This window comes from Microtus ochrogaster, unplaced genomic scaffold, assembly GCF_000317375.1.
Source record: "Microtus ochrogaster isolate Prairie Vole_2 unplaced genomic scaffold, MicOch1.0 UNK2, whole genome shotgun sequence".
Lineage (NCBI taxonomy): Eukaryota > Metazoa > Chordata > Mammalia > Rodentia > Cricetidae > Microtus > Microtus ochrogaster.
The window spans coordinates 20287196-20304851 of NW_004949100.1; the positions used below are offsets into that span (position 1 = coordinate 20287196).

The 17656-nt window shown below is 40.2% G+C and overlaps 1 protein-coding gene across 3 annotated transcripts in view; it reads right to left on the bottom strand.

The window, feature by feature from the left end:
- Ryr2 (ryanodine receptor 2) overlaps positions 1 to 17656 on the bottom strand; it is a 574535-nt gene that overhangs the window by 154900 nt on the left and 401979 nt on the right. For all 3 annotated transcript variants that reach the window (XM_026788350.1, XM_026788349.1, XM_026788348.1), the window contains 7 exons: positions 17126 to 17258; positions 14907 to 15010; positions 10975 to 11110; positions 9793 to 9979; positions 7384 to 7489; positions 3692 to 3812; positions 346 to 515 (listed from right to left, as the gene is read on the bottom strand). In XM_026788350.1, the coding sequence (XP_026644151.1) occupies positions 346 to 515; positions 3692 to 3812; positions 7384 to 7489; positions 9793 to 9979; positions 10975 to 11110; positions 14907 to 15010; positions 17126 to 17258 (957 nt within the window). The remainder of the gene's footprint in view (positions 1 to 345; positions 516 to 3691; positions 3813 to 7383; positions 7490 to 9792; positions 9980 to 10974; positions 11111 to 14906; positions 15011 to 17125; positions 17259 to 17656) is intronic.

The following is a 17656-nucleotide window of genomic DNA, read 5'->3' on the forward strand; positions in this document are numbered from 1 at the left end:
GCAAGCACTTTATCAATTGAGCCATCTCTCTAACTCTAGTACAATTTAGAGAATCATAATGGATAGACATTAATAGACACCCTATGACCACCCAAGTTAAGCACAGATGAACCTCTTGGATCCCACAGCGCCTCACCAGATTTCTAGTCAGCCCTTTGAGCCAGTAGCTCCCTAGCCAGTGAATTTCCCTTGGCCAGGGTCTATTTGACTTTCTAATCACTCACTTCTTGCCTGAAAACAACACAGGGATGCAGTAAATGTTGGTAATGAGTGGATGGATGAGTACCATGAGACACACTTCAGAGTTTGAGAGTCAAGGGTACAAGTTGACTTTCCATATCATACCGTGTCTAGAGAGGCAGCAGCTCGGAGATCTGGCAGAAAGCCAACCTCAAGGAGATGGAGGAGGAAATCTTGTACCTCAATTCCATAGACCCTGTCAAGGAACAAAACCATGGCTGCCTTGTGATCTGGGCAAAACCCCGCGGACATGTCAGGCTCCACCACCTTCCCATCTACAAGAGAGAAGGTGACATGTTGGTATCAATGGTCTGGCCATATGTGGGTTGATGACATTTGGCCTTTTGCCAACCATGTCATATTTCAAATCAAGCATATTAATGCAACGTTTCCCTGTTTTACTACCCTCACACAAGTGTGTGTGTGTGTGTGTGTGTGTGTGTGTGTGTGTGTGTGTGTGTGTGTGTGAATAACTGGAGAGCTAGGGCAGTGCAATTTGAACCTAAGGTCATTTAGATGTCATTTGGGCATCTGTTTGTTCACTTCATACTTGTAAAAGCATAGTATCTGGAAGATGCCAAGAATGAAACAGAAGGCATTGGATAGATCTGGTAAAATGTAGAGTGGATACCATGAAAAGTTAAAAATAAGCAGCACCTATTTCTACTCTTGTAAGAACTATCACTTTAAACTCATTGTGGTGGCTTGAAGAGGAATGGCCCCCATAGACTCATATGCTTAAATGTTTGATCCACTATTAGGAGGTTTGGCCTTGTTGGAGTAGGTGTGGCCTTGTTGGAGGAAGCATGTCATTATAGGTTCTGAAGTCTTATATGCTCAAGTTAGGCCTAGTGTGGCAGTCTCCTGCTGCTACCTGTGAATCAAGATGTAGAACTCTCAGCTCCTTCCAGCACCATGTCTGCCTGCATGCCGCCATACTTCTCGCCAAGATAATGGACTAAATGCCTGAAACTGTAAGTCAGCCCCAATGAAATGCTTTCCTTTATAAGAGTTGCCATAGTCATGGTGTCTCTTCACAGTAATAGAAACTCTACTACACTCATGCTCTACCATGTGATAGTCAAGGTATTTTCCCACAAATATAGTTTAGATTAGAATTATAAGTGAAATACCATAATAAAGATTATAATTACATAGTAATAATAAATAATAGTAATAAATAAGTAATGATAAATATAAATTTATCATTTATATAAAGATATATAAATTGATATATAAATAATAATAAATATGAATAAAATAATAATAATAAATAAATCAACACTGTTAAACCAGCATGGATTTCATATGAAGTCAACTTCATTAATTATAAAATATTTGAGAGTCATGCCATTTTCTCTTTCAATACCCAGTGCTTGAAGTCTATGTAGATGAATGAATTCTTTATAGTAATTTCTTAAGTACAAAGGTTAGGAACCATTAGTATGAAGAATTATGGGATTGTGTGTCAATGGGAGCTTATTTGCTCCCTATTTCACCATAAGATAATTATGTCAAACTGGTTCTGGTAGCACACAGTAAGAGTCTATGAATGGTATCACAGAATTTTTCACACTGATGGAAAGGAGGACACATGACCATCACCAGCCTGAAATAGCTTCTCACTCTGAGTCAATGAATGAAATTTCATATTCCTACCCTGAAAATGAATACATAATATTTCAAATAAATAAATTAAAATTTAAAAATAATACTTATTAGTTCCTGTTTATTATTATAAAAAATCTCTAATATAACTAATACTAAATAAGAGAGATATACAGTAAAGATAGATTCAAATACAAAGAAAACCTCTGAATGGTTTACAGTATGTTTAAAAATATATGTAAGCTTGTGAGAGAAAAGAAAAAGGATAAAGTCCTTTAAAAAAAAAAAAGAAAGAAAGACAGAGAATAGTTGGGTGTGGTGGTACACACCTTTAATCCCAACACTTGAGAGGCAGAGGCAGGTGAACCTTTGCGAGTTCAAGGACAACCTGGTCTATAGTGTGCCAGGAAAGCCAAAGATACATAGAGAAACCTAGCCTCAAAAAACCAAAAATTAAAAATAAAAGTAAAAGAAATGGAGTTTAAAATAAAGCCACGTAAAGATGGAATATACAGAGTCTGGATACTGTATTTTATTGTGCTGTCTTTGAATTGCATGACTGCTGAGGATGGAGCAACAGCTGCTAAAAGACATTTGATTGAGAACTCAAGAACAATGGCAATGGGTTTTTGATCCTACTGCAAGTGCTGGCTTTGGCGGGGCCTGGGCAGTTTGGATGCTCAACTTACTAAACCTGGATGGAGGTGGGCGGTCCTTGGACTTCCCACAGGTCAGGGAACCCTGATGGCTCTTCAAGCTAATGAGGGAGAGGGACTTGATCGGGGGAGGGGGAGGGAAATGGGAGGCGGTGGCGGAGAAGAGGCAGAAATCCTCAATAAATAAATAAATTTAAAAAAATGTTGCTGAATTAATCCAACATATATATTTTGAAAATGCCTTGACTTTAAAATATAAGTCAAAAGATATGTTACTGTGGAGAAGAAGTTTTGCTTTTGTTTCCACAAGAAATGAGAATATGTGGATTCATTCTGAGTTAAGAAAAATCAGTCAACATTGACTGATTTCATTCAAATATTCTAGAACTGAGAGGTCTCTCCATGAGGGATAACAGACAAATTCTATGATCTACACGTAAGGTGAGTGTCAGGATGCTCATCTAACAGGTGGTGAGCATTGACTTTCAGGAGGGGCAAGGAAATTGTCCAAGTTCTCGACCCATTGACTGGCAGAGTTGAATTAGAGGTTATCAAAATAAGTTTAACATTCAACCTGGGTTGATTTGATTTTCAGTTTATTTACATTTGCATGGCATAGTTTTTTTAAAAATAAATAATGTAAAATTCCATCTCAGTCTCCTTAAAAAACACACACACACACACACATTATTGGGATTTAAGGTTTCAGGGTTCTACTATTTTACCATCTAGTTTTACTCTTAAACAAAAATGGAGCCACTCAGAGACTCAAACAATTCTTTACTTTTCAAACACTCAAGTCCAAGTTAATTTTATTTTACTTTAAAAATTGTTTTAATATTTGTTTATTTATCTATTCAAGCAGAGGTCAGAAGATACCTTGCAGGAGTCAGTCCTCTCCTTCCACCATGTGGGCCCCAGGGTTGAGCTCAGCTGCTCTTTAACAATGGTTTTAATATAATCACAACTGCCTAGGACTCAAAACCCACTGATGTGCTACCATGGTCTACTGTTCCCACCTCCTCCAACACACAGGACTGGATGCAGCTGGTGATCTGCCCAGTCTTACACCCGAGGATGCATCTAACCAAAGGAAGGTGGGGAGACAGGATGTCAAGCACTGATGAAATGTTCACAAAGCACTTTCCTTCCAGTCCTGAGTTACACAGGGTGGAAGCTCGTCTTACCTTTGGCTATTGTCGGCATCTGAAATGCAATGCTGATTACGCCCACCAAGTCTCCCAGGGGAATCAGGGACCGCAAAATGGACCTGATTCGAATGGCTTCTCCCTTTCCAGCATGAATCAACTAAACAGGAAGAGGATAAAGCAAGCTTAGAACAGCTGTGGACTCTGTCTATAGTTCTGTTAGGAAACTTAAACTGTGAGAATCCAAATTTAAAGAACGTGTCTTTCCTGAATAGGCATAAAGTTAGCCATCTCTCAGAAACTGCCATCTCAGACACACAGGCAGGCAATCACATCTTGAAATTTGAAATGAAATTTATGCCCTGGCAATGCTGAAGCATATGGTGGTTCCATTGAACTTGTCCATACTTGGCTTCATGATCTAAGCTGATGAGGACAACTGACTAGGTCTCTTCCTCAAGAAGACACCAGATCTCTTTACATATGGTTGTGAGCCACCATGTGGTTGCTGGAAATTGAACTCATGACCTTTGGAAGAACAAGCAGTGCTCTGAACTACTGAGCCATGTCTTCAGTTCCCATAAATAAGAAGAAATTTCTTATAGTTCCACATTTTACAGTTCCCACAAATAAGAAGAAACACTAGGTATATACCTGGTTTACCCAAAAGAACTATATTTTTTAATAATGTTTGGGATACCAAAACAAACTGAAAATCAGATAAGTTTACGAACAATTGCCCCCTAAAATCACATATACTTGCCAATAACCAGAGAAATAACAAAATAAAACTGTCACTATTTCTAGCCACTGAAAATAAACTAATATTTGTGATTTATTTAGCCTCTTTATGTTCTTTAGATTGGGAATTAGTTTTATATCCAACCCAATTTCCACAATGATTCTTGGAGGAGGGGGGGTCTTCCATTTAAGACTTCTGGCTGAGGAAGTGCGCATGATGCCTGTGGATCAGGATAGTCAAGAGTCTCAGAGGGTTTCTGGAATAAGTCACAGCTCTCTAGAGCCAGACTTAGCATCTGTCACCTTTAGCACAAGGCAGGAAAAGCAAGCCATATTCATAGCCTAGTAGAGGGCTCAACTAATAACCATAAAAAAAGATGAACTTCAGAAGAGGCATGGTGAGTCATTATGGATCTGTTTTAGTGTTTCCAGACCTTTAAGATGGGCATGATAGTAACACTAAAAGCTTCTATGTAGTATTATAATGTCTTTCTTAGTTCCTCTGAGACAGGCAAAGGTACAAACTGTGTGAGCATCTGTGTTTTGTCTGCAGTCATCTCCAGCACATGGATCTTCCATCATCCATTCCCAGGTACCAAAGTGAAAAAAGAAAAAATCACATCATCTGCATTGACTGGGTTGAAAATAAGACTGTTACTCTTCCAAGGAGGCCTCAGGGGAAGATAATTAATCTCGCTGTGACAGAGAAATAGAATAGACATCCTCATCACAAGTTGATGGGGTCTGAATGGGTAGATTGGCATGGGAACAGGAGGGATTGAGTAGGGGAGGATGGAGGGAGAGAGTACTGGAAAAGACAACTGGAATCAGGAGCATCTCTGGGAAAAGCTAAAAACCTAGTGCAATGGAGACTTTAGTTAAGACTCCTGAGAATGGGGACATGGAGCCTGAACTGGCCATCTTCTGGACCCAGGTAAGACTTAGAGTGGAGGGACTGAGACCCCAGCTGAGCCACATAACCTTTGGCCAACAATTTTTCTTGCCTACAAGATATGTTGGGGTAAAGGTGGCACAGAAATTATGGGAATGGCCAACCAATGACCAGTTCAACTTGAGACCCATACCATGAGAGAGAGCTGACACTACTGAGAGAGCCAAGACCCAGAAACTAGACAGCCCAGACCTAGGATAGAATCAAATATGAATGTCAAAAAGTCAATGAAATAATTCCTAATGAAATTCTGCTATACACATATATTGTTGTCTAAGTCAACTGCCACCAGAGAGACTTCACTTAGCAACAGATGGAAACATATGCAGAGCCCCACAACCAAACATTAGGCAGAAGAGCTCAGGGAATCCTGTGGAAGAGGGCAAGGAAGGATGGTGAGAGCCAGAGGGTTCAAGGACACCACAAGAAAATCTCAGAATCAAATAACCTGTATTCATAGGTACTCACCGAGACTGAACCACCAGCCAGAGAGCTTGCATGGGACTGACCTAAGCCCTCTGCATATATATTATAGTTGTGTAGTTTGGTCTTCTTGTGAGACTCCTAATGGGAGTAGAGGATCTGTAGGTGACTCTGTTACCTGCCTTTGAGACTCTTTCCTCCTACTGGGTTGCCTCGTCTTAATAGGAGAGTAGGTACCTAGTCTTACTACAATTTGATATACCATGGCTGGCTGATATCCCTGAGAGGGCTGTCCTTTTCTGAAGAGAAAGGAGGAGGCATGCAGGGGGGTGAAGAGGTGAGGTTGGGGAGGAAGCAGAAAACCTAGGAGAAAAGGAGGGAGGGAGGGGAAATTGTGACCAGGTTGGGAAACATTAAGTAATTAATCAATAAAAATAAGTTTAAAAATGATTCTATATTTTCTAACATTCTAACAGTTCTCTATTCTGTGGTTCTTCTCTGGTTACAAAAGGAGAAACACTCAAGTAGGTTTTATCATATGAGCTTAAAAGAAAGACCACAAAATAACAACTAAAAACAAGCATAGGTACCAAGGGTAGGGAGATGAGGTTGCTGCAAGCCATCTGCTCTGGCTTTATGTTTTTCCCAGCTCAGAAACTGACTTGCAGGTTTACTTAACACTTTATACATGTGTATAATGTATAATGTGTCAATAATAATTCACCATCAACTCCATTCTACAAACTCCCTATGTCCCATCTAACATGTCTTACTCACAAGTACACGTCTCCTTAAAAACTTAATAGCCCACTTAATCAAATTTGTGTTGCCTATATGTGCAAGGGTGTAGGGTCATCCACAAAAACATGTCAAGCCTTTTTGCTAGCTCACAAAGAAAAGTGACTTTATTTCCCCTAATAATCATCAACTGCCAATAGGTCATCAGCTCGAGGTGGGGCATCAGGAGTCTGGAAACTATTACAGAGAGCCACAGTCAATCAAAGAACAGAGAATAAGTGACTGAGGAGTACCCACCCCCATATGGGACATTTGTAACACAACCTTTACACTCAAGGCTCCGGGAACACTGTAGAAGATAGGGTAGTATGCTTCTATGAACCAGAAACCAAGAGACTGCTGTGAAATCAGTTTTTCTGGACATGACAGGGATGCTACCCATATGGGCTCTCAGCAACTATGTCTGTCTTACAGTTTTGAAATCAATATTGCCCAGCTCTACTCATGAAGAGCTAAGCATTATATGAAAGGAATCCATTATTGGTGGAAGTAGTGGTTTCCCATCAGAGAAGAAACTAAACAGGGAAAATATATTCTCTTCTTAAAAGGCAAGGAGGCCACATGAGTTTTAAAGACATATGGGTGACTGCATCTTCCATTAATGACTTGTACTGAAAATCTCACTACTAATTTTTATAGCCAATGAGACATTTCTAACTAAACAAACACTTGTTCAGCAATTAGGCCACAGCTATTAATTTTAATGGAGCATGAATATTACCAGTTCAGGATGTGGATGTGAGCTCTGCCACCTATGATGTTTTAGTATTGATGGCTGTATCAGGATTGCTGCCCTCCAGTCCCCATACAGACTCACGTGCATTTCAGGAGCACAGCGACCAAGCAAGTCAATCAAAGCTGCATAGAAGGTCATGATGGCATTCCCCATATGAATGGTGTCATCTTCCTCCTCTTCTGTATCACTTTTGGGGATTTTTTTCCCAAAAGAAACAGAAAGTATTTAAATGATGGTGCAGTGCTCAGAGGAAAGGGGATACCCTTTTCCTACCAGTACTTTCACACATCTCATATACACCAGTGAAACATTTTCCACACAAAATAACAAAGAGTTAAGGATCAGAATTGGGCTCTATTACCAAGAACACATTGCAAGGGCATATTAAGATTTCTGCCAAGAGAAAGGGGGAGAATGGTTCATTTGATAGAGTCTGATCATTTTCTTTTTTTAAACCTTAAAGATTTTATTTTCTTTTTGTTTGTGAGTATGTGTGTGTGTTTATTTATGTTTGCACGTCTGCAATGTCCTTGAAGGCCAGAAGAAGATGTCAGTTGCCCCAAAACTTGAATTACATATAGTTGAGAGCTGCTTGATTTGGGTACTGAGTACCAAATACATGAGGTCTCTGGAAGAACAGCAAGAGCTCTTAACCACCAAACCATCTCTCCAACCCTTGGCTCCTTTGTCCTCTTAATCTTTTGATTCAGTTTACAAACAAACAGCTTTCATTATGGTATTTTCACACATGTACAACATTTATACATTTTTCATATTCATTCTCCCATGACCCTGCTCCTCCTAAATAGTCCCTTTTTGCTTTTTATACCTTATATAGAGAAGTGCATACACATATACAACATACATATGTATATGACATGGAAAGACTATCATGAAATAAGTTTGAGGTTTTTTTTTAAGTAGCACTCAAATAGAGAAAGGGTAACCAAAGACATCATATATGATAACATATGTCAGATCCCATGTATAACTCGTTGGTCTAGAGTAACATTTAGAACTGTTACTTCATTTATTCACTTATCCTAAATCAATCGCTCTTCTCTCATTCCATCACTCACAGATAATCTAGTCTGCTTCTTTCTCTACCTCCTCAAGATCTTCTTTCTGCAAACATCCCATTATCTTGATGATAAAATGCAACTATGAACAGCCCAAGGGGCCCATATCCTTCCTTTTGGGTAGACTGAAGGAGGTGTCTTCAGCTGGACTCAACAGTCTTCAGAGTAACAGTGAGTAGCCTTATATAGCCACCAGGGAGTTCTCAAGCTCTTGGGTGCACACTGACTAACATGGTCCTGGCCTGCTGAGCTCTCTGGATGTATTTCCCACTCTGAGATCGGCTAAGGATTGACTTAACCAAATGTCTACCAGCTAAACACATAAGTTCTGTACCTGTGGAAGGAATAAGGTTTCCTTACTTGCAAGTCTGTCCCCTCTGAGTCCAGGTTTTATCTTTAAATATGCACTAGCAGTGTGAGTATTTGATCCCCTCAGAGGACATTCACCTTCACAAATTAAAAACTGTAACAGTAAGGACACACATGACACATGCCCATCTGTGTTGTCTTAGGGCCCTACTAGAAACCAGCATCAATAGCTTCTGTCACATTATTTGTCTCCTCCTCAGAATTATGCCTGCTTTCCTGGATGTTCCCATCATACTGACCTTGCTGAATCCCCATTCCCTTACTAAAGGTCTCTTTCTATATCTGATAACATGATAAGAACTCATCTTGGGAGGCTGCAGAAATGGCTCAGCAGGAAAGAGAACTTGCATCACAAGCATAAGGACCTCAGTTCAAATCACCACGATTCACATAAAATGCCAGGCATGGTCAATGGTCATACATGCCTGTAACCCAAGTGCTGGGGGAGGAGCAGGTTCAGGAAAATTGCTAGGGCTTGTGAGCTGCCAGCCAACTTCCTAATTCAATGAGTGACTCTGTCTCATAGAATAAGGTAAAAAGTTACAGAGCAGAACAAATAATACCTCCTTCTAACCCCTATACAAGAAGATATGTACACACACACACAACCAAATTATCTCACTACCACTGGACCTGACTCCAGTTTCAGAGGCTTACCTCCCCATCATCTATACTATGTGCTTATTGCTGATCTGTTCCCTGCCCTGTGGGCTGCATTATTCTAGGATAGATATAAATGTGGCCAACACCTTATAGATGACAATATTATGTCCCAATGTCAAGTATATAAGCTTCTAAACTGTGTTATTTGCCTAGCTAGCCCTAAAATACCCACAAAATGCATCTCCTAAATCCACACACTCTCTCCAGCTTACCCCTTGGTTCATTCAGCCTATTCCAACAGCCAACTCCATATCCTTTTTGTCTAAGACACTTAGTTTTCAGTGGCAGGTAGTAAACGATCATTAGCAGGATGTCAAATACAAGTGGTCAACCTTGGTGGGGTGATAGCATTTGCTGAGGGTGTGCATGGTATACCTACAGGGTTTTGCTGGATCCACTGGTTGGGGAGGGACCATCTCTAGAAGGATCCTCGGCTATTTTTATGGCTTCTTCCATGGCTGAAAGGAGGCCATTGCCACCTTCCCCTCTCAAGGCAGGACCAAAGCACTCGGGCCTCCTGATGAGCAACCTCACCACGACGTTTGCATTCTCTTCCACACTCTCCCCTGCAGTCAAAGGAGTAACGTAAATAAAATATAAGACTTCCAGGGACCATAAATATTTCTCATTTAAAGAAACAGGTATACCTTAGAAATTCACTATATTAGTAAATCGGCTTTTAAATTACATTTATTTATGGGGTTTGGGAAATCACTGCACACACCACGTGGAAGCCAGAGAACAGCTTGCAGAAATGGTTTCCCTCTTTCTACCCTGTGGGTTTCAGGGGTTAAAGTCAAGAGGCCAGTCTTGGCAGCAAGCACACTTATCCACTCAGTCATGTCACCTGCCCATAAATTCAACACTCAACACACATCACAACTTATTTTTATGCATTGTTATGGTCTGCATGTTAAGGACCCTCAGAGACTTGTGTGCCTGCACACTTGTCCCCACGAGGCACTGCTGTTTTGGGAGTCTTTAGAGGATGATTGGGACCTGGGCCAAGCTGGCTATTATGGGCTGTCAGAGAGGGCCTTGAAGGGAATTTTACCTCCAGCTATATCATAGCTCTCACTCTTTATTTCCTGGTTGGCGTCACATATGGGAGAAGATATTGAAATCTCAACCCTTAAGACCCAATTGCAAAATATTCTAGATGGTCCATGCAGATTTCAAGTTAAACAATGAAATTATGATCCACATAAAACATGTAGTATGAGTTATTGTTGTGAAAAGAAAACTATTAAATAAAATATACATTTTTCTATTCACTTTCTTTATGAAAATGCTATGATGAACACTTATTTCCTTTTCATTTTTTAAAAAAATACTAATTTTTATTTTTAATTAAGCATATATATACATCTGTGTGCACATGAGAATGCAGGTGCCCCATAAAGGGGTTACAGGGAGTTGTGGGCTGTTCAATATGGATGCTGGAAACTAGACTTGGGTCCTTTACAGGGGCAGGTAAGTGATCATAACCACTGAGCCATCTCTCTAGCCCCAGAACCATTATTTTCACAGTTTTACGAGTCTTCAAGTGGTTATGGCCTACCGTTACAGAAGACAGCAAATCTGAGAAAGTCAAGGTATCTCTCTCCTTCAACTGGATTCCACCCAATGTCAGGGTAACCTTTAGACACCAGCATCTGACAGCTCTGCAGCCCACACCCGGCCAGATAACGAACTACCTACAAATAAATGATAAGCAAGAGGTTAGCATTCTCTTGGAAGTAACTTGAGCCTATACTAAGTCTAGAGAATGAGATTATCCAGGGGTTATTTCAAACGCATGCATTTTATTTATTTCTGTGTATGAATGTGCAGGTGCCCAGAGAAGGTAGAGGAGAGCATTGGATCTCCTAGAGCTGGAGCTGTAGGCAGCTGTTAACTTAATGTGGGTGATGGGAATAGAATCTGAGTCCTTTAGAAGAGCAGCAATCACTCTTACCCACTGAGCCATTTCTCTAGCCCTAACAAATATATCCCTTTTTGCAATTCTCTTGAACATCGTGATAACTGACATAAATTTTCTCTAGCTAAACTTTAGTTGTGGGACATACTAAAATAAAACTGATATGGGGTTCTCCTCTGTATGCTGTGAATACCATTGGTTAATAAAGAAACTGTCTTGGGCCTGTGCAGGGAATATAGGTAGGCGGGGAAAACTAAACTGAATGCTAGGAGAAAGAAGGGCGGAGTCAGAGAGAAGCCATGTAGCCCCGCTGGAGCAGGATGGAACTTTACCTATTAAGTCACAGCCCATGGTGATACACAGTTTAATGGAGGTGGGCTAAATTAAGATGTAAGAATTAGCCAATAAGAAGCTAGAGCTAATGGGCCAAGCAGTGATTTAAATAATATGGTTTCTGTGTGATAATTTCGGGGCTGAGCAGCAGGGAACCAAAAAAGCAGCATCCTCTACCACATAAAACAAAGTGTAGTCACCAAAATTATAAATGAATTCTATGAGAAAATAATGTTCTTGAATTCCATACCACACAACTCAAAAACTTTGCATACAAAAGTCATACTATTATGAATGTCTAATGACCTCTGGTCCAATTAAAACCCACATGAGTGCATCCTCCCACAGCTCAGCCTGTAAATAGGGGGACTGTGAAACTATCTGGATGCAGGAACACCTGTCTGAGATGTAAAGACATCTTGCAGAGTAGTGATGCATTCATCCATTCAGTGCTGGGGCAGGTATGAGAAGGTACGTAAGTAGGGTACCCTAACTTAGAAGCAGATCTCTTGAGCTCTGATTAAACATGTCTCACTCGCAGGGTACAGTGTTTGGAGTATGTTATTTATGCTCCTCAAATCAGTGTCCATAAAAACTTGATATCTGACTATCTGCAATCCAAAAATCTAAAATCCCCAAAGCTGTGACATTCACAACATTTTTAGTGTTGACATGAAATCAGAAACAAAAAAGTCTATATCTGATTTCAGATGATGGGCCACATTCAAAAGGCAGGTAGGTACACTAAAAACACAGAATCAAATATTTCATTATCTGTGCACACTAATTTTTTGTAATCCAGAAAACACTAACAGTGAATCACGATGGCTTTCAAGCATTGTGAACAAGAGATACTCAGCCTGCCCACCAGAGTACTTTTCTGTGATGTTGAAATTAGCGCTTGAAAAATGCCTGCCTGGTTTATTTTTTAAGATACTTCATTTTATAGGCATACTAACAGTGCATAACATTTCACGAAGGATTGGGCCATAAGAAATCCATCCCCAAAGAAGCCATATCCAATGGTGATAAAGGGTTGCAAGAATAACTTGACAAACAGAGTTCTATTCAGCTTAGAAACAAATGCTATAGCTAAAACTTCTATGTTCGTAGCATGGAGGGAAGTGATGCTCAAGAAAATGGTCAACTTAAGGTACGAATTCAATGTGGTCTGAAAGAAGCACATTTCTGAAAACACTTTATAACATTCCATCTTCCTTCCAGGGTACCCTGCGCCTTTTGTAGTCCCTTTCCCTGTATATCTAGCCCCAAATGAACTGCTTTCTTTCAGTACAAATTAGCATGTATTTTCACTAATATCCACACAGGGAATTATGTGGCATGAACCTTACTGTACCTGGCTTCTCTTGCGTGGTATAATGATATTGAAATTCAGTCACATTGTTGTAGAAGTTAATACTGAATTATTTTGTATTGTGAATAGCAATCCACTGCCCATGGATGGATAGTCCACAGCTTCACTGAGCAATCTGTACAGTGGTGGGTGCTTTAGCTTGGACAATGACAGATTCCTTTCCATTGAGCAAATCTAAGAGAGTGAAGGCCACATGTACAGTTCAGTAGAAAGAGCGCATGTTTAAACTGATTGACTGGAGGCTTTTCAGAGTCATTATACAGCACTCATTCAACAGCTCCTTGGTGGAGGTATCCAGTTGCTCCACATTCTCCCGCTATATTTGATATGATCAAGGGTTCAGATTTTAACTATTTTAAGGGATTATACAAACAAAAAGATTTTAAGTGACACATAGGAGCAAAGTCTCCTCTGTGAGTCAGAGACATGAAACTTCATGATGCTGATCTGGCTTGTCAGGAAACTGGGGAAGAGCTCACTGCCTTACACCTGTAACAGCAACACAGCTATTCCCCAGTGCCAACATCCTCTCTGAAGCTGGGCAAGCATATGCAAAAATGCTGACTTCACCAGTATCAATATAAGTAGGGAGTGGATTTTAAGAACCACATAAATATAGCGATTTTTAACCTGCATGTGAGCTCCCTAACAGTGCCCACTGGTGATGGAACTCATATGTGATTATGGTCCTCCAAGACCACAACCTCTAGAGATGCCACAAATGTCTTGTTTTGGGGGAGGTATATTGTATGATGCTTGCATCACAAAGATGCATGGAACTGTATTTCTCAGAAAGTTTTCCTGTTAAATGTTATGTTATATGAATTGATACATTATATATGTATTCATATATATATATCACAAGTGATCATATAAATAGAAACCAAATGAAATCTATACTTACATACATATACAAGATATATGATATACAAATATACATACTTTCAATAAGATAAAATTAAGTCATAAACATAATAGGAAGAGCTAAAGAAAGCAGGAATGACTTACAAGTTTAAATAGCAGGGCTTGGAAGATCTGATCAAAACATGACTTTGGAGTCATGATGAAAAGCTATCTGGCAAAGGGCCACAGGCTAAGAGGAGTAAGGAAGGACTTAGCAGGGGGAGGGAACGGTGAGCACAAAAGCCCTGAAACAGGGACACATTCTGGTATGCTCAGCTATAGTGAGATCTGTGCAGCTAGAACAAAGAGAAGGGACTGGACAGTGACAGGATATGCGGGTGGATGGCACTGGAGCAAACTTCTGTCTTTTACTTTTATATTGGGTGACACAGAAACCTTTGAACAGTCTGGAAAGAGGATGAGGAAATTCTTTTAAGGTGATCCATGTCTGTAAAGAAGCAACAGACAGGGACTCTAGAGAAGGGACAAATGGCCACATGGAAAGCTTCTGCATACGTTGGAGAACATTTCACGCATGCTGATCAATACGCATGCTTAGATATGCTTAGAACACCCAGCCTTGCAGTTTCACTGGCATCCTCATTGGAACATATAAATATCCTTAGGAAAATTAACTCCATATTATTAAACAACAAGAGCAGGTTTCATGACAGACAAAACTGTACTAGTCACTGAAAGGTGATTCCTATTTCACAGAAAATTCTTGCGGTAAAGAGACAACCTCTCTTAAATTTCTTCATCTTCATCACACCCAGTATTACAGAATGGAGAACAGAATCAAGTAAAATATGTAAAATATAAGACATTTTACAGAACTATAATAAAACGCTATGCTATGATATGAATATCACTACAGCACAAGTGTTTATACCAAAGTAATCTTAAGACAACCACCCCAAAGGTACAGTTCACAGACACTCCAGGTGGGAGCATGGCTCACCTTCTCCAGATCTGGCTCCCGGAGAGCGAGGGCAAGTTCATTGTTGTCCATGACCGAAGCTGCAGCCACGTCCAGGGGAGTTGACCCTCTCATAGCTGGTGAAGCTAATTCAAATGAAAAGGAGATAATGACTTGATTTTGCCGGAACTAGGAGCAGAGTGCAAGGAAACACACCCTTCCTACACTTAATACCTAAATGACATGTATGTTTGGCTAGTCTGAATCAATGAGATATCTTTGACAACTAAAAAATGTTATGTTTATTGTGATTTAAATAGGTACAGGCTGTGAAAGGACTCAGCTGTCTGAGTGAACATGCAAGACTTCAGAGTCTTAGCAGGTTTTGTGGTGAGAACACTTCAGACCTGCTGGGTGATTTTAAAAAATATAACGTACTGTTAACTGCAGCAACTACTTGTTTGGGTGTTGGGGGGTTATGCTCATTAAAATGACTGTAAACTAGACAGTATAAAAAAACCTCTCACGTGGCAAACTTCTGGGCATGTCTGTGAATGTGATTTTAGGTTGGATTAATTGAATGGGAAGACCCACCCTAAATATGGATGGCACCATTCCATGACAGAGGGTTTGGACTGAAGAAAAAAGGATAAAGACAGCTGAGTGCAGCCTGCAGCCACCTTTCTGTCTGCCTCCCAGCCTCTGCCACATCAGAGAGTGGCACTGCCGCCATTCCTTCCCCACAAGAACACTTCGGAACCTGAAAGTGTGAGTCAGAATAAACTCTTCTTTTTCTTAATTTGCATTTTGTCATATAGTAATCACAATGGTGAGAAAATAAACTGATATGCCCACTACTTAAGTCTACATTGGTAGACTTGACTTAGTATCTACGTCTACATTGGTCGACTTGACTTAGTATCTACGTCTACATTGAGGTGCAGGTGATACAGGATCTCATACCATAGCCCAGGCTGACCTAGAACTCACTGTGTTGTCCAGGTTGACCTCAAACTCATGACGATCTTCTTGCTTCGGTTGCATGAGCACTAGGATTTCAGACGTGAGCCACCACATATGGTAAAGTTTTATAACCTTTGACTGATATGTCCCCAGTTTAGTTCTCTCGGGGCTGGTAAGTACAGTTCCACTGTCTACTTCCATGGACTCCGTGTTTTCAGATTCACATAGAGTTAACACGGGGCACCACCTCAATGTGTACAACACTTGATTTAATGTATTTGCAGGACATCTGCTGCCAAAATTAATGAACTTTCCCTCTGATAGTGCGCTTTGATGATAAACCACATTTTCCTTACCTGTTTATTTACACTGGGACTGGTTTTATATCCTGGCTATTGAGGAAATACTCCCCTGAGTATGGGAGCAAAGACATGTCTTAACTCACTGACTGTCCTTTCTGTGGGCACTTACACTGAAGTCAAATTGGTGCCTCATATTTTAATTGCATTTTTAAATTTATATTATATTTATATATTTGTGTGTACGCATGCATACGCAGACTAGCACGCCCATGTCATGGTGCACATGTGGGATACAGAGGACAACTTCTGAGAGTTAGTTCTCTCCATCCACCACCTGGGGCCCAGAGATAGAACTCTCAGGTCATCAGGCTTGGTGGCAAGTGTCTTTATCCAATGACTTTATCCAATGAACCATTTTGTAAGCCTGGTAATTCTACTTTTAACTTTTCATAGAATCTTCACACTGTTTTCCATAGTGGCTAGAACAATTATGATTTCCAGCATAAGTATTCCGGTATTCCATTTCCCTATGCCCTTGTTAATAGTTAACATTAAAAATGCCCATTCTAGCAGGTGTGAGGTGGCAGCTCACTGTGGTTCTAATTTGTACTTGACTGAGGATTAGTAACACTGAACACCTCTTCATTCATCCACTGGCCATTTCAACCTCTCTCTCATATCCTCTGCTGTATATTGACATTTAAATTAAATATACATCTTATTTCTAATATTTATCATATTTATATTTATGTATGTGTTTATGTGCAAGTGTGCATATGTGCATGAGTAAGGGTGTCTGTGGAGGCCAGAAGAAGACATTAGATCTCTTGGAGCTGTAATTATGAGCAGCTGTGAGCCACCTAATAAGGGTTTTAGGAGCAGAACACCAGTCCTCTGCAGGAGCAGCAAGTGCTCTTCACCACCAAGTCATCTCTCCAACTCCTATACCGCTTATTTTTCCTTTAAAGATTAAATTAATATCATACAATAACTTACCAAGACCAACACTGCTGTTTTCCAGTAAATAACTGAGATGATCAAACATGGCTTTCTGATTCTGCCTACTAATACGACAGAAGTAACAGAGAAAACGGCAACAGTTGGCCACCATCTTGGGGAAGGTGATCTCCTATAAAAAGAGTATATAGTTAGTTGCTGAAACAAATGATAAGATTAAGCTCAGTAGGTGAGGCCACCATGACACTATCAACCCATACACACCCATGAAAACCAAGCTCAGATACTGAGAATCTTCAAACATGTAGCCTGTGATTTACTCTGTCCTTGAGATACTAAACATCAACCTTGACACTGTCTCACAAACCCAGCCTGCATCCCTGATAGTATCTTCAATCAGCCTGAAACTTACAGGGAGCCTGAGCCTGGCTAAGAAGTCAAACTTACAGAGACACACCTTGTGCTGCCTGGTTATACAGTTGTCTTTGCCTACCTGGGAAACTACATAATCCCTCTGATTCTGTTTCAGAAAATTCAGAAAATATGGATGTTGAGAACTAAAGAACGGAA